We start from the raw sequence: 21,132 nt of genomic DNA on the forward strand, positions 1-21,132 counted from the left end.
GAGGACCAGCAACCTAGGCTTGTGTAAGACAAACTGAAACAATATCCATATTTATTTCATTTTTCAGCATGTCCATTGGCTGTAACTCAATGTAACAAGACCTTCTTCAACAAAGTCCTTAAAAACATCTAACACCTTGTTTGTCTCGTAGGATTCTCTCCTGTTTGAGCTGCTAAGGCAGTCTCGGGAGGATGGTCCCGGAGAGCAAGCGGAGCCTCCTGCAACACTGAACCAGCCCTTACAGCACGATCATACAGCAGCTGATCTGTGAGTGGATCACTTATAGTATCGCTGAGAAAATGTTGCAGCCATGCAAAACTAAAACCACAATTAGAGCTGCTTCCCCCACAGCTTAAATTATAACACTGAAGTGAGGTTCACCCTGACATACTTCCCAAAAATGTATCTCACGATATCTGAAACCCATCTGGTGCCAACAAGACTGCCGCTTTGTCACGCACAGCACTGAGGTTCAGAGGCAGAGGAGCAGCTTTTAATTTCTTGTATTGCCCTATCAATTCCAATCAAAAATATTGCATGGATGCAGAACAATACCGATAGACATTTGGGTTTGTAGTTGTAACACAAGAACAGTATAAGTGCTGTATGTATTATTATACTGATCAGCCACAAACCTGACGGATATTGTGTAGGTCCTCTTTGTGCCACTGAAATAGCCCTGATTCGTCAAGACATGGGCTCCACAAGGTCTCTGAAGGTGTCCTGTGGTTTCTGTCACCATTATCTTAAGATCCCTTAAATGCTTTAGGTTGTAAAGAGGATCTGACTTTTTGTCCAGCACACTTCATAGATGGGAATTTGGAGTCCCCACAGTCAACACCCTGACCTCTCTTGTGGTTCCTCAAACCATTTATGAGCATTTTCTGCAGCATGGCAAGGCACAATATCCTGCTGAAACTCACAGGCCCTGCTGTTTTGGAGATGCTTCCAACACATCAACATATATGCATAATGTATCCCACCTCTTGTCAGGCACCATTGTAACAGGATAATCAGTGGTCACTTCACCTTTCAGTGGTTTTAATTGTTAGGGCAGCAAACATTTGCCAGGTAGCAAAAAATGATGAGTCAGGACACCTGGAATTACCTGGGTTTAGAAATGAAGTGTGTAACTAGAAACATTCAGTTACTGTTGTTTGGAATACATGAAAACTCTATAATGTACAAGATATGCTGCAAAAGTCTTCTTTAAGGAAATAGACCCATTGGTAGTGTGACATTCTCAATGAAAATAACGATCTGAATTAAACTCCGGTTGTGCGCTTCCTGTGTGGGTTTTTTTTTTTTTGTATTTTTTTTTTACGATTCAGTTTCTACTAAAATAACACTTCCTGCTTTAGACATGCAGAGAACAATTATTAAAGCTCAAATAAGTCTCTAAATCTCGGACTATCAGTACTGGCCTCCCCCCAAGGCTGTGTTCTTTCTCCTCTACTCTTCTCTCTGTATATGAACAACTGTACCTCCAGTCACCAGTCCGTCAAATTACTGAAGTTTGCAGATGACGCCACCCTCATTGGACTCATCTCTGAAAGGGATGAGTCTGCCTACAGGAGGGAGATTGACCGTCTGGTGTCCTGGTGCAACCAGAACAACCTGGAGCTCAATGCTGTGAAAACAGTAGAGATGGTGGTAGACTTCATGGTGCACTTCTACACCAGCATTATTGAGTCTACACTCACCTCCTCCATCACCATTTGGTACGCTGCTTCCACTGCTAAGGACAAAAGTAGACTGCAGAGAGTCATTCACTCTGCTGAGAAGGTGATTGGCTGCAATCTGCCTCCTCTCCAGGACCTATACACTTCCAGGACCCTGAAGCGGGCAGTTAAGATTGTGGCCGACCCCTCTCACCCTGGACACGATCTTTTTGAGGCACTCCCCTCTGGCAGAAGACTGCGGTCCATCAAGACTAAAACTTCACGCCTCAAAAACAGTTTCTTTCCATCCGCTACTGGCCTCATTAACAACGTCCAGGGCCCTACATGGTCACTTACTCGCCACTCTGAACAATAACAAACAACTTCACTTTTCTGTTACGTCAACGCACACAACTCGGACTGATACGCTACACATTACTACCTCATACTGTGAACATTTGCACTGGTTCACTCTGTATATCCTACACTATTGTACAGTTATCCTGCACTAATATACTGTTAGTGTTGTTGTTCTTATTTTAATTTTCTTGTTTTCTAAACTGTTGCGAATCGTCTCTCTCCATCTATCCCTATCTTCTGCATCCTCAACTCTTACACCCACTAGCTTCATATCCTCATTTATTACATCCGTATACCTCCTCTTTGGCCTTCCTCTTTTCCTCCTGCCTGGCAGCTCCATGTCCAACATTCTCCTACCAATATACTCACTCTCCCTCCTCTGGACATGTCCAAACCATCTTAATCTGTCCTCCCTAACTTTGTCCTTCAAACAAGAGCTGTCCCTCTGATGTACTCGTTCCTAATCCTGTCCAACCGTGTCATTCCCAAAGAGAACCTCCACATCTTCAGCTCTGCTACCTCCAGCTCTGACTCCTGTCTCTTCCTCAGTGACACTGTCTCTAAACCATACAGTATGGCCGGTCTCCCCACTGTCTTGTACGACACCCAGAAGAGTGAAGGTTATATTAACGTCAATGGGAAACCGAATCGGGAATAGGAGGTTTAAAAAGCACATATGTGGACAACTGTCCGTTGCACCCTTACCTTTGGCCTTAAAGTGTAAAAAAGATCTTGGTTTTGGTGTTGGGTTACTGCTGGGGCATTTTGGGTTTTTTTTTTTTGTTTTTTTTTTTTTTTTTTTTTTTTTTAAAGCCCCCTCAGAAGAAGTGTGCTCATTTTCCTTACAAAAACATCTGTTCTATCTCTGTCAGATATCTATCTCCTCAGCGTCCGAATCGTCGGGTCACAGCAACAGAGGTGGACGTTCCAGCCGTGGCCCCGTCGCAGCCCCCTGCTTCAGGCACCAGACAGCACCGCTCCAACTCCCTCAGTCTCTTCTATAAAAAATGTACGGTGTCTCTTATCTTTTGAGCAGCAGCTGATCTAGCAATAATAATTGGTGGGTGTGGCACACTTAAATTGTTCCACGTTTGTTCCCCTTAGTGCAGGGTTCATTTACTTTGCTGTAATTTTCTACTTTTGTAATTGTTCACTCAGCAGCTGAACTCTGCAGTGTTTACAGCCTTCTTAAGTCAAATGAAAACAGCCATATTACAGGCACTCGAATACACTGAATACACTGAATACACTGTGTTCGTTTCAAGCTGCAAAATGAGATTTAATTGTGAAATGTCTCAAGAGGTTGTGACTTTTCAGTGGGGTTTTTTTCACTAGCTTGACTGGCCTTTGTTGTTTTTTTTTTTTTGTTTTTTGTTTTTTTTTTGGTGCAGTGTACAGAATGGCCTATCTGAGACTGAAAATGCTTTTCTCTCAACTTCTGACCTCTCATCCTGAACTGGAGGCCATCATATGGACTCTCCTCCAGCACACACTCCAGAACGAGTATGAACTAATGAAGGACAGACACCTTGACCAGGTATTCACCTGCTTTTCCTTTCACTTTAACAAAAATATTACTCTTGCTGTTCCTTTCAGAACTGATCTCATGCATTGTGGCCATTTTTGGTCCTCCAAAGTCACTGCTTACAATCACAGCAGCCAAGGTTCTTTTGAATATTTAAAATTAGGACACACTTTATGTAATCCATATTTTGTTTTTGTGTGTCTGTAATCGGTAGGAGGCCATTAAAGAACTGAAAAATGGATTATATACCGTTTTATCATCTTTATCATCACACACTCCAGTGTCACCCAGATGAGGATAGGTTCTCTTTTGCGTCTGGGTTAGGGTTAGGGTTAGGGTTGCCTTGGCCTTGCTCATTAGAGATAAATATGCATTTATTTTTTTATAAAATATGAGTGGAGCAACGCTGATTTGTTGTATAATTTGTAATTTGTTACCTAGCAGATTTTTTACATTTTTTTTGTACCATGGATGTATTTTTAAGTTTTACTTTCACAGCACAGAACATACTGTACGATAAATTTTGTTTGCTGAGCAGTTGGCTATATGACCTGGATTTCACCAAATAAGAAATCATTTGGATGAAATTTGCAGCTACTTGGCTGGCTTTCTAAAAGTTAGCTGTTCTTTGCTGAAGCATCCAAATCCCTAGACTGTTTTACAGAAGGCACACACTTTTGTCGCGGGTGGGATATGTTTTGAAAATGTCTTTCCGTTCTGTCATTAATTTGTTTAAAGTAATTCATGCATCTTTTTGTCAGAGTTGTGAGCTCTGAGTTTCCATTAGAACATTTTCCCGATCCCCTAATCTTTATCTTTAGACTTGATGACTTTCACTTGCATCTATCACCAGGTGTCTTTTGACATATTTGATGTCCTTTAATCTGAAATAATTTTACTGCCTGTATGTTGAACATAGCCACAAATACTGCTCTAGGGTATTTTTTGTTAATATTGATGGACAAATCAAAGCTTTCTTATGCTCGTCTTTCAGCTGATGATGTCTGCCATGTATGCCATATGCAAGGTGAAAAATGTGGATTTACGCTTCAAGACGATCGTCACTGCGTACAAAGAGCTTCCCAACACAAACCAGGAGGTCTGAACAACGGTCTTCTATATTTTGGATTGTTTAAAATGAAAGATGCAATGAAGTTGCTCATGACATTGCTGCTCATTTTGTTTGTTCTCCATCATCCAGACTTTCAAGCGTGTGTTGATCAGAGATGGACAATACGATTCCATCATAGTCTTCTACAACCAGGTGTTTATGCAAAAGTTGAAGACGAACATCCTGCAGTACGCCTCTACTCGGGTAATGTGCTTTAAAGCATTGTGTGTAATTGTGTACTGTAGTGTCCCCTACTGGACAGAATGAAAATGAACACCATGTAGTTGAATGCACTTTCTATTACTGACGGTGGTGTCTCTGTTTTTTCCCAGCCTCCTCCTCTGTCTCCTATTCCACATATTCCCCGCAGCCCATACATGTATCCCAGCTCCCCTCTCAGAGTGCCTGGTGGGAACGTCTACATTTCCCCTTTAAAGAGCAATCGTTTGGCCCCATCTGCCATGACGCCCCGGTCCAAGTCAGTGTTGCACATCAGCTCTCTTAATTTTTGGATCCATTAATGGGAATATATGAAACAAATAAAAAAAAAAAATGAATGTGCTTTTTTATTCATTAATTCATTTTTTATTTGCTGGTATAATGTTATATGTAAATCAACACTGGGTTGTTAACAAGCTGCCTCTGAATCTTTACAGGATCCTTGTATCCATAGGAGAATCATTTGGGGTAAGTCATTTTTTTGTATTCATTTTATTGCCCTTTATCTTTAAATTCTTACAGTGCATTTTAGCATTTTTTATTGTTACTTCATCAATACATTTATATATTAGTTAGTCTCTTTAATTTCTTTTTTTTTTTTTAAACTAGAAATGATTATTTTAATGACCTAGTACTCATAAGCCAGCTCAGGATATGACAGACACCCAATAGAAAAATGGGTATCAAAGCATTCCTGACCTTTTATTCTTATATGTTCTAAAAAACATCTTCAACTTTCGTGGTTTATTTGTTCACCTTTAGTTCAGACTATAGAACTGTGTTGTCTAAGCATTTTCATTCTCTGAAACAGACCTCAGACAAGTTCCAGAAGATCAATCAGATGGTCAGTAGCACAGAAAGGGCCCTGAAGAGGAGTCTAACCGGAGACTCCATCCCCAAACCCCTGAAGCGTTTACGTTTTGATGTGGATGGACAGGATGAGGCTGATGGGAGGTGAGCTCCTCTTCATGTTTCAGCAACGCAAAAAGCTTATTCATTTTTAATTGCTGCAGCAGATTTTTAAAAAAAACTTTAAGCATATTTATATTCTGTGTCTTTTACAGTAAAACAACTGGCGAGTCTACACTGGACAAGAAGCTGGCTGAGATGCGTAAGTGTTCCTGTGAATCCATTAGCTAGGACATCAGCTAGTGATGATGAAATCAGCTTTCTCCCATTTTCCCCTGACCAATTCGATTAAAGCTAGTAGCTAGGGTAATATAGTAAGTTATGGTGAACTGTTTGGTTAAGGGCATTAATACAGACACAAGTGAGTTCTACGGACCACCATGGCTGTAGTACTGTTTTTGATATTTTGACTGTTTTTGACTGTTTGATATAAAACCTCATGCTTGTGATCTTGAAAAGAGTCAGAAAATTGTTGGGGTTTTCTCTTCATAATGCTAAATTCCTTTCACTAGCGAGCGTGTTGCAGACCTGCAGGCCCTTGGTTCAATCAGACGAGGGTTTTACTCAGAGACAGATTTACAGAAATGGAAATATTTAGGAATGCATTTTTTATATATATATATGTGTGTACACTATATTGCCAAAAGTATTCGCTCACCCATCCAAATAATCAGAATCAGGTGTTCCAATCACTTCCATGGCCACAGGTGTATAAAATCAAGCACCTAGGCATGCAGACTGTTTTTACAAACATTTGTGAAAGAATGGGTCGCTCTCAGGAGCTCAGTGAATTCCAGCGTGGAACTGTGATAGGATGCCACCTGTGCAACAAATCCAGTCGTGAAATTTCCTCGCTCCTAAATATTCCACAGTCAACTGTCAGCTGTATTATAAGTATTAAAGGTTATAAATGGTTATAAATGTGTGTGTGCTGACATGGTACTGATCTTAAAAAAATCAGTCTCTTCATATTGCTTGTAAATGGTATTTGAGTCTTTTCTCCACCATAGTTACCCTGCAGGTGATTGTGTATGAGGCTAGGAGGAACCTGTTCCAGTTGATTTTGTTTGGTTCAGTTCCTGATTCTGGGTCTGTCACTCATGCATGCTTATTTACAAAAAAACAAAAAACGCTTCAGTCAAGTAGTAGTGTGATCATTTGGGATTTAGATTGCTTAGTAAGTTCTATAGCATCTTTGAGTCAGACCATTATTAGCATAGATTGTTTGTGTACTTTTTTCCCTTTATCTGATTGTTGAATGAAAGACAGAAAAAGCTCTGATACGATCTTGTTCTGGTGCGTGGGTTACTGATTTGAAACTCTGACCTTCACTAACATGTGACCCTTTGTTGTGTGCTAGGTTCAGTTCGCAATCGCATGCAGGAACAGAAAATGAAGGAGGAGGCTGAGAAGGAAGACCCAGAGCCCTGAAGGGAACAAGCCTCATCATCAAGCTCTCATCACTGATGTACGCTCACATTTTTTACTGTTCATTAGCAGTTTTACTAATTCCCCCTTTTATATATCTAAATAAACATTTGAGTAAGTGAAAATTATTCAGCAATAATATCACGGAGGATTTGGAGACATGGCATCAGGGGAAACATTTCTAATCTTAAGTAGTGATGTACTGGAATGAAGAGTCTGTGCAGAAACTCCAAATTCAGGACACGTTGTTTTAATAATTAGCTTCTTGCAGTGTTGCAAAAAAATTTACTGTTTTTTTTTTTTTTGCTTCATTTTTATGCTTGTAAAGCATTCCTTCATGTTTACTGAACTACATAATTCTACTGATAAGTCAGTGCTTTCAGTATGATGGCACTCCAAATACAGAGCTGCATTTTATCGAAATTTTTTACAAAATAATTTTGTATAAAAATTGGTCATTGTTGCTTTTTTGTATTGTTCTAAAGCATATCATGAGTCTCTGATTCCTAAAAGTTTAGTTTTTTGTTTTAATTTGATTTCACCTTGACGTGTGTTTGATTGCAGCTGACTGAATTTCACACTGAATTTCACACAAGAAGTCAGTCATCAATTTCATTAGATTTTGTTTGAGGAGAAATTTAATCTGCAACTTTACACTTCTGCAAGACTGAAATCATTTACAGCCTGGCCTACACGTTGTAAATAACCACAGTCATGTGCTCACTGAGCGCACAATCACGAGAACGAGGCAGAAACACTGTCTGTCACTCATGATGAAGCGGGTGTCGCGAAATGAAAAGTGTTGGCCAAAAACCGAAATTCAGGATAAACGGTTTTTAATTAGCTTTTGCTTCTTTTGCGAAGGATTTTAATTTATTTTGGATTTTGTCTGTTTTGAAAAGCATTAATCGATACTTAAGTGAAATGTCACTGAAATATCAGTCCTTTGATTAAGATGTTACTCCACAAAAAGAGCTGACAAATACTACAAACAAACAACTCTTCTGTTTAGGGAGCCTTGATGGCACTAATGGATAAAAAAAAAAAGTTTTTTCCTCAAATGTTATTTGTGTGGTAGGGTTATTGGAGAGTGTGTGCATTTACATCCTTTGTATTTTTCTTTTTAATATATTGCATTTTTATTTGCTCCCTGAACAGAACTTGGAATTAATTTGCTCTTTGACGCTAGCTGTTAATGTTTTTGACTTTTTTTTTTTTTTTTTTTTTTTGTATCAAGTACTTTTTGTCAAAAGATTTGTTAATAACTGACTTGAGATTGTTTTATTAAAATGTATGACTCTTACTCAAGCGTCTTTTTTAGGAAAATAAAAAGTACAAGGGAAGCACTGTCTGTCATCATGCTGTGTCCAATCGAGCAAAATCGTACCTCCACCCAAAACAGGAATCTGGTGAAAATAGAGAAGCAGAAGTACTTGTACAGTGACTATCTTGTTTAAATGGATTAAATCATTTTTCTGTTTTAAAAGAAACTTCCTTTGTACCTCTGAATAAAATCGATTTATGGATTATTACATACGATCTCCTTGTCCAGCGCCAGGTTCCTGTGCTCTCTGTGCCGTGGCCAGGATTCGAGGCTAACCTGGACACTGGAGCGTTAACTCTCTTTGCCGGTCGCTAGAGTGTCGTGTCCAGAAGGGCATCCGGCGTAAAACCTGTGCCAAATCAGCGGACCAGATGATCCGCTGTGGCGACCCCGAACAGGGAGCATCCAAAAGAACATCGTCATAATCTCATTATTAAATTAGTTTCATGATTTGAAAACTGTCTGAAGCTGACGAGCTCGTTGTGATCGTCTGTGTATTTTGCCTGGTTTGGCGAATGTTTGGGAAATCATGTCTATGAAACTTAAAGGTTCAATCCCACTCATGTCACCTTTTAAAGAATGAAAGTGATGGTCAGACATGACTACTTTTATTAACGTAGGAGTGTAATGGATGCGGCTTGTGCATGTTTGCGGTCTCATTCCTGCATCTATCTTTACTAAATGCTTTATCCTGGTCAGTGGTTTGCATCACGTTGAGTTATTTAAAAAAAGAATAAAAATCATTTTTCCCCTTTCGTGAAATGGAATGACACGTTATTGTTCTCATCACCCTACTTTTTTTGTTTGTTTTTTTTTTTGCTATCAAGTCACATGACCAGATGTTTTTTTTACATCTGCAAATTTGCAAATAGCAACTTCTGCTAACCCCTAGGCAGAATAGGATTTTATGACGTAGTCAGCAGCATCAGAAATGTCATAACGTTGCACTACTAGTTTTGTCATTATTTTATCTCTGTTCTTGGAAGGCCTTTGACAGTCTTTGATGTTCTGCGAGTTTCCTGTCACTTATCAGGCGTGATGGTTTTTGATGGCTCTTTTACTTGTAAAGGTTTTGGTTCTCATCCACCTCCTTTTTCTCAGCATCCTTCTTTGCTGTGCAGAAACAGGCCCGAAGCATTACAAGCGTTTTTATACATCCTTCTACAGTTCGCTTTAATCAATGTTTTGTATTGTTTTAAATATCAGTAGCTAGTTTTACTAAAATACCTCCATCTACTGTTGGCCATACAAACCTTTAAACCCCAATCTGTACCCATGTCATGACCATGTGGTGGGTTTTTACAGCTACATTCTATACTTTTACTTCGATACATTTTCTGTTCTGCATTTTCGTTACTTACTACAAAAAAAAACCTGCATCCAAATTTGCGGTAAAGGAAGTTTGTGGTTAGTGATGACTACACGGAGCTGGGGATTTTTAAAAACGGAGATTTTTCAACTTTGTTTTGTTTTTGTTTTTTTTAATTCTGTCCACGTGACCTACATGTTAAAAATATTTTTGTCCACATGAACACACAAAACACCCTTTAAGTGCTGTCAGGAGCCTAGCCAATCAGAAGCCTAAACAAAACTTTATTACCGGTTCCAGGAAATTTCCAAAATTTCATCATAGAATGTAGAAGTCGGACCGGGTCTCGTCCAAAACCTCCATCGCTCTGTGTGTTGTGGGAGTTCTGTATGCAGCAACAGTGAGCTCCATATTACATTCCGGCCCTCTGTTCATGACCGTAATGTGTGAGTAACTGTGTGTGTGTGCACACGTAAAAAGTCCAGTAAACAACATTAACACAGTCAGTAGTTTACGTAAGTCTGCTATTGCACAAAAAATCTTCATAAACAAAGCTGACGTCAAATCAAGGAGACCGGCTCACAGACAATGAGGTCAATTCGTCAGAATCTCCGTTCCCCCTGTCCACACAACACCACTGAAAACTGAGTTCTGGAAAATCTTCACTTTGGAAGGAGTTTTCCAAAAGCTCCCTTTTCACCAAACTCAAACTGCATTAGCATGTGGACGAAATGTCAAAACACAGAGAAAAATCTCCCTTCTTAAAAATCCCCGGGTTCGAGTGGACATGGCCTTAGGTACAAGCTCACAGGTATGGAGACACTGATACTGTACACTTTATTACAATACAGTTCTAAAGGCCTCTTCTTTATTTCATACGAGTCTTATTTTTTGGTGCTGCACTTATTGAGAAGTTTAAGAAAGAAAGCAAAACAGAATAAAATTCATAATTCTCCAAATTATTATAGTCTTGCTTTTTTATTAATTTACTTCTACTTTTACTTTCCATACTTGAATACATTCATGAAAATACTACTTTTGATACTTAAGTACAGTTTATTTCAGATACTTTAAAACTTTTGCTCAAGTAGAATTATAATGATTGACTAACTTTTACTCGAGTCAATTTCTAACAAAATACCTGTACTTTTACTCAAGTATGGTTTTTGGGTACTTTATACAACGCTGCTTTATGATGACAGGATTGTTGTTTCAGGAAGTCGAAAGTCTTTTGCATGTGAATATTGTGTCGGTCCTCCTTTTGCTGCCAAAACAGCCCTGACCCATCGAGGCATGGACTCCACTAGATCCCTGAAGGTGTGCTGTGGGATCTGGCACCAAGATGTTAGCAGCAGATTCTTTAAGTCCTGTAAGTTGTAAGATGGAGACTCCATGGATCGGACTTGTTTGTTCAGAACTTCCAACAGATGCTGGATTGGATTGAGATCTGGGGAATTTGGAGGCGGAGTCAACACCTCAAACTGGTTGTTGTGGTCCTCCAACCATTCCTGAACCATTTCTGCTTTGTGGCACGGTGCATTATCCTGCTGAAAGAGACCACAGCCATCAGGGAATACCGTTTCCATGAAAGGGTGCACATGGTCTGCAACAATGCTTAGGTAGGTGGTACGTGTCAAAGTAACATCCACATGGATGCAGGACCCAAGGTTTCCCAGCAGAACACTGACCAAAGCAGGACACTGCGTCCACCTTCTTCCCATAGTGCATCCTGGTGCCATGTGTTCCTCAGGTAAGAGACGCACACGCACCGGCCATCCACGTGATGTAAAAGAAAACGTGAGGGTTAGGGAGAACCCTAAGGCAAATATTTAGGGAAATATTTACGGTGGCATTTTTTACTTAACCCTGTGAAGCCCACTGTTGCAGAATTACAACATCACTTTTAACACTTTTTTTTCTCAAGACCACATTTACATAATTAATGGGTCGTATTGTTTGTCCTCACAATGCTTTTGGACAGAAGAAGTGCTTATGGGTCCGGTCATCTGGCCATGAACTTACACTACCTGCAAACTTTGCGTTGAGCTCGTCATCTTTTTTTTGCATGACTGGATTTGTCAAGATTCAAGTAAGTAAAATTCCTTAAACATTTTTTTGGTATTTATTACAATGTCTAGAACACATTCATGTTTAGTTACTTTGGAAAACATGTCTATGTTGTAATTCTACAACGTTGGGCCAGAGTGGTAGTCAAAATAGCCTGTGCTCCTTACACCTTACATAAGGACACTGCACTTCTCACATGGTCACAACTTGAAAAAAATTGTAGTAGAAATTTAAAGTGTTAGATGATTCACTGTAACTAAGTTCTAAATGTGCTTTTCTGTTAAATTTTTACTTAGTTTAGCTTAGAACATAATTAAACAGGAATAAATTGTATGTGGTATTTGAAACTCCATCATCTATAGCAGTATCTTAAACTCCCTGTATCTTTGTAGCTTTTTTTTGTTTTTTAACTTCTAAATGATCCTGAGATTTTTGACCAAGTGTTGACCAAGTAGCAGTTTGTAGCATCAGGCTCTGAATGTTCTGTAATTTTTATTTTATTTTATTTTTTTTGGGGTGGGGGTGGGGGTGTGTGCCTGTTGCATTGTTCAGGGACAGGTGTGAATGATCTTGAATATGAACCTGTAAGTGCTGTGGGGGGTTAGGGTTAGGCATGTGCATGTGTGTAGAGAGTATAATAGGCCAGCCAGACAGTATGGTTTGAATGTAGTGGAATTTTGATTAGCATTTGCATTGAAATGATAATACTTTGATGGATAATACTTAGATCTCTACCCTCGACACATGGTCTACCACCCTGTCTATTCTTTCAGTTTATCTACTACAATATAAGACCCATATGTATTATTCACATATTTAATTTTTTTTTTTTACTTTTTCCATTTCAGAATGCCACCAGTGCAGAAAGGTCATCTATTCAGTGTGCAGGATGTGATTGCTGCAGTCCAAAATGAAAAAGTTTTGTAAATACAATTTTATTCCAATATTTTTTATTAATAAATGTTTATTCATAAAACTATGATTGTTGTGTGATTATTACTCATGATATATACTGTTATGGGGCTAAGTAAGCAATCAACTCTGCAAATGAATGCTTAAATGTTCTGTATATCTGTTCAGACAAAGTGAGTACAAATACAGAAATTCTGCTCCCAACTAGGCCCAACGTTGCAATATTACAACATTTCCCTAAAAACTTACTAAAATGTAAAAAATTTGAAAAATCTTTAATTTCTACATCAGAGGCCTCCTGAAACAATATCTGAGAGGTCAAAAAAATTTTGCTCATTTTTTTCTATATTTGGGTCTTACAGGGCTAAACACAAATTTGAATAAAATTTAAAGACTGTATTTTTTTTTTTTTTTGGAACCAGAAAATAATAGACAGAGGTAAATAGTACTAACAATGAAATGAGGAACTTTTACCAGTTGAAAAAAACAAGATTTTAAATGCAGAATGCAGACTTTTTTTTTTTTTTTTTAATAGAAGGTGTTTTGTTTCCTGGGTTTTTCCCTGTAATGTGTGATTCCAGAGAAAGAGGAATTATTAGCTGGCACTGTTGGAAGCTGCATGCCCCAACAAAACTATTTCTCTTCAGCCTGCCTTCCGTCTTCGGTCACATGTAGATCGTGCAGCTCTTATCTCTATTTAAGATGCAAGACATCTGCATTTCCCTCTACCAGACAGATCTGCAGTTTTGAGTTGAAGCTAAAAAGGTAACAATGGTTTTTTGATATGAATTTTGTGCTAGGCGAAATGACTCGATTGTGTACTTAATGATTGTCTTAGATCTTTTTTCATGTGTAAATCATAGGACTTACTATATGCTTAAGAAATCGAATGTCTAGTGTGAATAAACTGAAATGCTTCCAGTTTTCACACTAAATGCCTTTAAAGCTCACTGTAGAAGCCTGTTTGAAGTCTTGTGGTATGTTGAATCTGATACTATCTAGCTAATCTGAAATGGTTTCAGCACTTTAAACTTCTTTAAAGCTTGTTTCATGAGTAACTAAGTACATTTGATTTCTAAGGATATTTAATGCAACAAAAGTTGACTCAAATAACAGTAATCTGCATTTAAAAAAGTATCTTGAGTTGTGTATTTTTGTTATAGCCTTGCATAATTTAAAATATTGAGATTTGTAATGCTGTATCAAAGTCAGTGCCTTAAGGGAATGCACTGATCATTCTGAACTTCTGCTGTGTGTGTGTGAGTGTGTGAGAGAGAGAGAGAGATTACGTTTGTTCATTTGTAATAGAAATCTAAAGACAGTTTGCAGAATTTTCATCAATGAACATTTAAAATATGCTACGGTATGGAAATATGGTTAAATGGCAGTCCCAAGCTCACGTTAGGGTCTGTGTGGAGTTTCTGTGCAAGCTCTGTCTGTGGCTTTTCTTCTGAGTTCCTCGGTTTGCTTCCTTTTCCCAGTAGGTGTTTTAGTTAAGATAATTTGGCAGTAGATGAAAGTGAGTGTGCATGGTGTCATGAATAGACTGGCATTCCATCCAGGTGTAAACATGCCTCACACCATGGACAGAGTCTAGATCACCACAGAGATAATGAAGTTACTTGAAGTGAGTCAGAGTAAATACAAGTTAAAACTTTCAAAGAAAATGCACAAGTGATGCAGTGAAGAAAACCAAGCATGAAAAACAGGTTTAGTGTTTTTTATATTACATTTTAATAAAAAGAGCAATGTCCCACAACCACCACCGAATTCACACTGACATTACCCACAAAACTACCTCAAAACAAACCAGGAACTTTTTTTTTTTAGCTTTTTGAAAAAATCTTCTTTTTTTTTCAGTCTTCAATCCATGCACCAACAAAACCACTTATTTATTATCTTATCTAGTCTAGTAACTTTGTCAAAGCCGCAAATTCTTCCTATAAAAAAACTATTCATAATGTATGTTGTGAAATGATCTGGCATAATCACTTAATGTCACTCCATCAGCTGCACCTAGTAGATTTCCATGAAGTGACTTTCATTTCAGTTCTTTTGTTTGTTATTCTCACACAAAAGCTACAAATGCAATAGATCTACAGACACTTGACAAATGAAAGGAAAAATACTAGCTCTGTAATGGTAGCTATACATTTATTTATTTATTTTTGCTGGCATGATTTGGGTCCTCTTTAGAAAGAATCATGACTACAAATCAACTCAAAGCTCTTGACTTATCACTTTCACTTTCTGATGAAACATCTCTGTCCAGATAGGAACGACGTCATTCACGATGACGCCACCTCCATCCACAGGTCATGAGGGTTTACTGAATGGTGTGATGTAAGTCCTATATTTTGACCTTTACAGTCACCAGATCTCAACCCAGTTAAACACCAACTGGAGATTTTGGAGTGGTATGTTAGACCATGCTCTCTAACACCATCATCTAAAGAATGGTGTTTATCCCTCTAGCACTGTACAGTAGAGATGTGTAGAATGAAAGCCAAGGTGCATTAAAGCTATCCTGGCAGCTTGTGGTGGCTCAGCATTTTACTAACACACATTTATTGTTTCTTTCCTTTAATGTGTCATGTGTCTATATATTATATTGAAAATAATATATATGTATAAATATATAATAAATATATAATAATAAATACGTTCTTAAATGTTTGTGTTTACTGATGTTCATGTTTCCTTTTATGCTTTTTATGCAACATCGGATCTCTTCTCTCAAATCCTGCTCTCAAGACCTCACATGAGTTCACAAAACTGCAGCATTAAGGATTTCAAGGAGTCCGTGTTTCCCACCGTCTACCTGTTAGTCTTTATTCTTGGTGTCGTAGGCCACTTGGTTTCCATGTACATCTTCTTCAGTGTGTGGCGGAAGAAGAGGGGTCTGACTACAGTCAACCTGTTCATGGTTAATCTGCTGGTGTCCGACCTCATGCTGGTGTGCTCGCTGCCCTTCAGAGCTTCTTACTACATGTCAAGCACTGGCTGGAAATTTGGCAAGGTGGCCTGCAGTCTGATATTCTATGTCTTCTACCTGAACATGTACACATCAATCTACTTCTTGGTTTCCCTGAACATCATGCGATATTTGGCACTGTTCCAGCCGTACCGCTACAAAACCTTGCAAAAATGGTGTAAGGGACAACTGGTTTGTTTTTTAATCTGGCTGTTTGTGGCAGTGACCTCAAGTCCTTTGTTGTTTTTAGGTCAGAAATCAAATGCAAGCCTAGATGCTCAGCAATGCATGGAGCTACGAAACAACAACCAAACCATCCAGGTTTTAATCATTATCAACAATGCCACTCTGGCTGTGGGCTTTGTGCTACCTTTAGTGTTCATCTTGTGGTGCTCCATGTTTGTAGCTTACAGATTATTGAAGCCAGGTCCATCTCAGCGCACAATCAATGTCTCAAAGAAAAAAGCCTTTGCTTTGGTTATCATCAGCCTCAGCTTCTTCATCATCTGCTTTTTGCCATATCACGTCATGCGGACAATCTTTTTATACAAAGAGCTGGATGTGAGCAATGGCAATTTCTCCTGTGAGTTCATCTGGCCAGTGCGTAAAGTTGCAGTGGTGACACACTGTTTGAGTGTAGCCCACAGCTGCCTGGATCCCATCCTGTTCTTTTTTGTAGGAGAACATTTTAGAACTTTCTTCAAAAACCTGCTAAGGACAAGGACAACTTATATGGACACAAGAAAAAGAACCCATCAGGGGACAGAGTTGCAGATCATCCAGAAATAAGACTCCATAATAACAGGAGAAGGACCTTGAATTCAAAGGACTTGTTCTTTTGTCCTGGGGAAAAACACAGCAGCATAGCAGATTGTCTATTTTTTTCATAATGTCTATTTTTAGGCTCAATGTCTGTGTTTGCTCAGAGTTAAATCATCATGTATGATGCCAAGTTATCATGTAATGCTAAAGTATATGTTTGAGAAGTGTTATCCAAACACTTCTCAAAGTGTTTTACAACTTATGGTTGTAAAAAGTTTAGGTGGTAATGTTCAGTGTTCCTGTTTGGTGTTCCTGCATTGATGTGAAAATAATGTTTGCTTCATGATATTTTATAATGATGCCTATAAAACACTCTTCTGGACTAAGACATATATTACAAAGAAAATAGCTGTATTTGAAAGTAGCAATAAATATTCATACTGATATTTAGGTTTTTAAAGCGAAATAAAGAAAGACAATATTTAATATATCAATGTAAGTTCAGTATAACATCTTGTTCATTATCGTAACACAGCATCATTAATACTGAAGACATACAGACTATGAAAGAACACAAATGGAATTATGTAATAAGCAAAAAAAGTGTTAAAATAATCCAGAAAATGTTTTATGTTTTAGATTATCCAAAGTAGCTTAGCCTTGATAACAGCTTGGCACACTCATGGCATTTTCTCATCAGATTCAAGAGGTCACCACCTAGAATGGTTTTCATTTACAGGTCTGCCTTGTCAAGAGTTAATTTGAGACATTTCTTGCATTCTTAATATGCATTAGACCATCAGTTGTCTTGTGCAGAGGAAGAGTGGGTCAATAGCCCTATTAGTGCTACTATAACTACTGTACATATCCATACTATGACAAGAAACACTCAGTTAAGTAAAGAGAACAGACAATTCATCATTACGCTAAGAAAAATCTCTGAATTTATCCAAAACCATCAAACTCTATGATGAAACTGGCTCTCATGAGGACTGTTCCAGGAAAGGAAGACCAAGAGCTACCTCTGCTGCATTTCCATCCTCAGAAACTGCCAATTTACAGCATGTCAGATTACAGCCCACATAAATGCTACTCACAGTTCAAGTGGCAGGACATATTACAACATCAAGTGTTCAGAGGAACCTATGTGAGTCAGGCCTTCAGGTTGAAATGTGGCAAAGAAATCATTACTTCAGAAGAAAAACAAGCAGAAGAGACTTGCCTGGACCAAGAAACACAAGGAATTTGATCAGTGGAAAACTGTCCTTTGGTCTGATTAGTCTAAATTTTGTGTCTAAGTTTTGTGTAAATTTTGCGATGCTGTGGTGTTGCTTTGTTGGTGACACTGTCGGTGACAATTAACCAGCATGGTTACCACAGCATTTTGCAGCAACATGCTATCCCATCTGGTTTGCACTTAATGGGGCCATCATTTGTTTTCCAACAGGACCCTGAACACACCTCTAGGTTATGTAAGAGCAATTTCAAGAAGGAGAGCTGCATCAGATGACCTGGCTTCCACAATGACCTGCTCTAAATCCAACTTGGGTTAGGGTCAGGGTTATGTAGGTTAGTGTTTGGGTTAGGGGTTATGATTGGGGTTAAGGGAAATGACCATGGCTCTGGTTATGGTTAGGTTTAGGTTTTGAGAAATTACAATGACTCCCCCCATCACAGCCCGGAGACTGCGTGGTTGTATAGGGAGACAACGAAAGTGCATGAGCTGCCGCGAGTTAAGCATTGCTAACACTCTGGCAAAACTGCTACTTATGCTACTATTGGGCTTTGCATCCGGGATGTGAGAAACAGTATTAAGTTTATTTATAATTTAGCTGGAAAATGTGGACTAATTAAAAGTGTTGAGAATATTAAATGGTATTTTATGAATTTTAGGACACATCATCAGTAGTGTACCTCAGATTCATCAGATGTTTCAGACTTTAAACACTATACACCCTCCTCTGAGGCAGCCAGCCGCAGGTCCATAACTCCTCGGCTTGTGCAATCAGAAAGTGTTTTATTTAATTAAATTAATTATTTAATTTATTTATATATTACTTATTTCTCATTCGTTAATTATTAAATGCCTAACATTGCCTATTATTGTTAAGAGTTAGAGTGAATGTTTAGTTGCGGTCTGGTGTGTTTAGTGTGTTTAGTGTGTGTGTGTGTGTGAGAATGCTATAGCTTACCTCTCTGCCAGTGGTTTCCAGATCCACCCAGGCTGAGTCTGCTGTGGATGTCCCCGATGCAGGCCAACAAGCTTCTACTGGGTGGGCTTCTGGAGATGACAGTCAAATGGACAGCACATCTCCCTACCAGCTGAGATTTTTCAGAGGATGGCCAGTCGAGGTCATTAAAGGGCACAAATTATATGCTGATGGTGGGGAAACAGTGCCCCCCACTGACCGAAAATGTGAACTGCTAGTTTCGCTCTACATCTAGCCACTTATCTAATATCTACATCTTGTTGCTTATTTATTTCCAATTGGATTACTAAAAGAAGTGATACATACAGCTGGGGAGCCATTTCTGAACATTATTAATTCCTCATTATATTTAGGTCACGTCCCTAAACCTCTCAAGTTAGCAGTCATTAAGCCGCTTCTTAAAAAACCTAATTTAGACCCTAATGAAATAACAAATTACTGACCGATTTCAAACCTTCTGTTTATATCTAAAATATTAGAAAAGGTGGTGTCTGCTCAACTATGCTCCTTCTTAAAGGAATACAACATCTTTGAAGAATTTCAGCCCGGTTTCAGGCCCGATGATAGTACAGAAACTGCGCTAGTTAAAATCACAAATGACTTGTTTTGAGCTTCGGACCAAGGCTGCATCTCAATTTTAGTCTTAATTTATCTTAGTGCTGCATTCGACACTAAAGATCATAATATTCTTGTAGATCACTTACAAAATCACACAGGTATGCAGGGACAGGCATTAAAATGGTTTAGATCCTACCTGTCTGATCGATACCATTTTGTAGATTTAAATGGAGAACCGTCCAGTGTAGTGCCAGTGAAATACGGGGTCCCACAAGGGTCAGTTTTAGGACCTCTGCTGTTCTCAATATATATGCTTCCCCTTGGTAACATCATTAGAAGACATGGGTTTAGTTTCCATTGTTATGACGATTATACCTATTTATATATCTCATCAAAACCAGATGAAATATCTAAATTGTCTAGATTAATTGAGTGTGTTAAAGACATAAAGGATTGGACTGGCTACCTGTTAAGTTTAGAATTGATTACAAACTAGCACTACTTACATGCAAGGCATTAAATGGTTTAGCTCCCACGTATCTAACCAGTCTTCTGACACGCTACAATCCACCATGCTCTTTAAGATCACAAAATTCTAGGCTTCTGGTAGTTCCCAGAATATTAAAGTCTACAAAAGGGGGTAGAAAAGTCCTTCTTGACAGTGTTTGGGGCTCAGGCACAGTCTCCCAGTTTAAAAGTAGATTAAGGACATCTCACTTTAGCCTGGCATACACACAATTCTTCCCATAACCTTGTACTCCAGTACATCTGACTAAATGCACATTATCATCTAGTGCTGCTAATATCATGAACAGCAGCTACGCTAATTCCTTTCCACCTGTTCCTTCCTAACTGCAGAAATGACATTGTTCATATCACACTCTCCGGTGTTTAGAATAATTTATAATCACACTCTCCAGTGTCACCATGTAAGGGAGTTTTTCCTTGCCACAGTTGCCTCAGGCCTGCTCACTAGGGATCATTTTGTCTAACATCTAGGACTTTTTGAATGTTTTTTGTTGCCTATGTTCTATAAAGCTGCTTTGAGACAATATTCATTAGTAAAAACACTATACAAATAATAAAAAAGACGGTTTGTTAAGACGGTTTATTAAGTAAAGATCTTTAAAAAATACTATTAGAGTTAGGTAAAGGTTAGGGTTTGGATTAAGTTAGAATAAGAGGTTGGGATTAGGTTAAGGTTAGGTTGGAGTTAGGGGACAAGATAGTAGATAGATGTTAGCAATTAGGGATTAATTTTAGGTTAGGTTAAATTTGGTTAGGGATAAAGGTCGTTGTTAGGCTTGAGGCAATGTCTAGACGTTTGGGTTGGTTATGATTAAGGGCTGGAATAGGTAGAGATTTAGGCCTCCACACACACAAACAAAAGGTCCTCCCACCCCTCTTCCCCCCTTCAGGTAAAAGAATTTGTTCATTTAAAAGCTCACATCCATCAAGAATATCTTAAAGGATTTGTTGTGGATGAATTATTAAGCAAATAAATATAATAAATATCAAATAATTATAATTATAAATTTTGATGCGCCTCCTTTCTGCTTTCCGTCTCTGTTGTGCTGTCCATCCCATCCAGCTCTGCACCCCCTGAATCTGCAGATTCTCGAGTCTGTGTGTTCGGAAACGGTTGTACAGTGTGTTATTTTTTTTTTTGCCTCTTCTGGTTTGATATTAGTGTTGTTGGAGTCTATCTATTGATTTTTCATTTGTTTTCACCTATGTATAACTTTTGGCACTCCCAACATCTGATAGCTACATCTATACATCTGATACTAGTAGTACTGATAC

General features: G+C 38.5%; 2 protein-coding genes across 3 annotated transcripts in view; both read left to right on the plus strand.

Annotated features, from left to right (window-relative positions):
• The window catches only part of rb1 (retinoblastoma 1), a 31,995-nt gene extending 22,695 nt beyond the window's left edge, over positions 1 to 9,300 (plus strand). The window contains exons 18-27 of the mRNA XM_058415549.1: positions 152 to 267; positions 2,894 to 3,030; positions 3,413 to 3,558; positions 4,541 to 4,645; positions 4,748 to 4,861; positions 4,990 to 5,135; positions 5,314 to 5,344; positions 5,688 to 5,830; positions 5,941 to 5,987; positions 7,146 to 9,300. Coding sequence (XP_058271532.1) covers positions 152 to 267; positions 2,894 to 3,030; positions 3,413 to 3,558; positions 4,541 to 4,645; positions 4,748 to 4,861; positions 4,990 to 5,135; positions 5,314 to 5,344; positions 5,688 to 5,830; positions 5,941 to 5,987; positions 7,146 to 7,216 — 1,056 coding nt within the window. The 3' untranslated portion in view covers positions 7,217 to 9,300. The remainder of the gene's footprint in view (positions 1 to 151; positions 268 to 2,893; positions 3,031 to 3,412; positions 3,559 to 4,540; positions 4,646 to 4,747; positions 4,862 to 4,989; positions 5,136 to 5,313; positions 5,345 to 5,687; positions 5,831 to 5,940; positions 5,988 to 7,145) is intronic.
• Positions 9,301 to 13,477: 4,177 nt separating this feature from the next.
• Positions 13,478 to 17,020, plus strand: cysltr2a (cysteinyl leukotriene receptor 2a). 2 transcript variants are annotated; one of them, XM_058415872.1, is made up of 3 exons: positions 13,478 to 13,590; positions 15,098 to 15,168; positions 15,580 to 17,020. In XM_058415872.1, the coding sequence occupies exons 2-3, from the start codon at positions 15,119 to 15,121 to the stop codon at positions 16,586 to 16,588; spliced, it is 1,059 nt and encodes a 352-aa protein (XP_058271855.1). In that variant the 5' UTR covers positions 13,478 to 13,590; positions 15,098 to 15,118; the 3' UTR covers positions 16,589 to 17,020. The 2 variants fall into 2 exon arrangements, with proteins under 2 accessions (XP_058271855.1, XP_058271856.1); XM_058415873.1 differs by having other exon boundaries at positions 13,480 to 13,590; positions 15,102 to 15,168.
• The last annotated feature ends 4,112 nt before the right edge of the window (positions 17,021 to 21,132 follow it).

Source organism: Hemibagrus wyckioides, linkage group LG18 (genome assembly GCF_019097595.1).
Source record: "Hemibagrus wyckioides isolate EC202008001 linkage group LG18, SWU_Hwy_1.0, whole genome shotgun sequence".
Lineage (NCBI taxonomy): Eukaryota > Metazoa > Chordata > Actinopteri > Siluriformes > Bagridae > Hemibagrus > Hemibagrus wyckioides.

Coding starts and splice junctions, on each gene's coding strand:
- cysltr2a (XM_058415872.1), top strand. CDS start 15,119: ATGACGCCACCTCCATCCACAGGTCATGAGGGTTTACTGAATGGTGTG. Junction 15,169..15,579: donor GGTTTACTGAATGGTGTGAT/GTAAGTCCTATA, acceptor CCTGCTCTCAAG/ACCTCACATGAGTTCACAAA.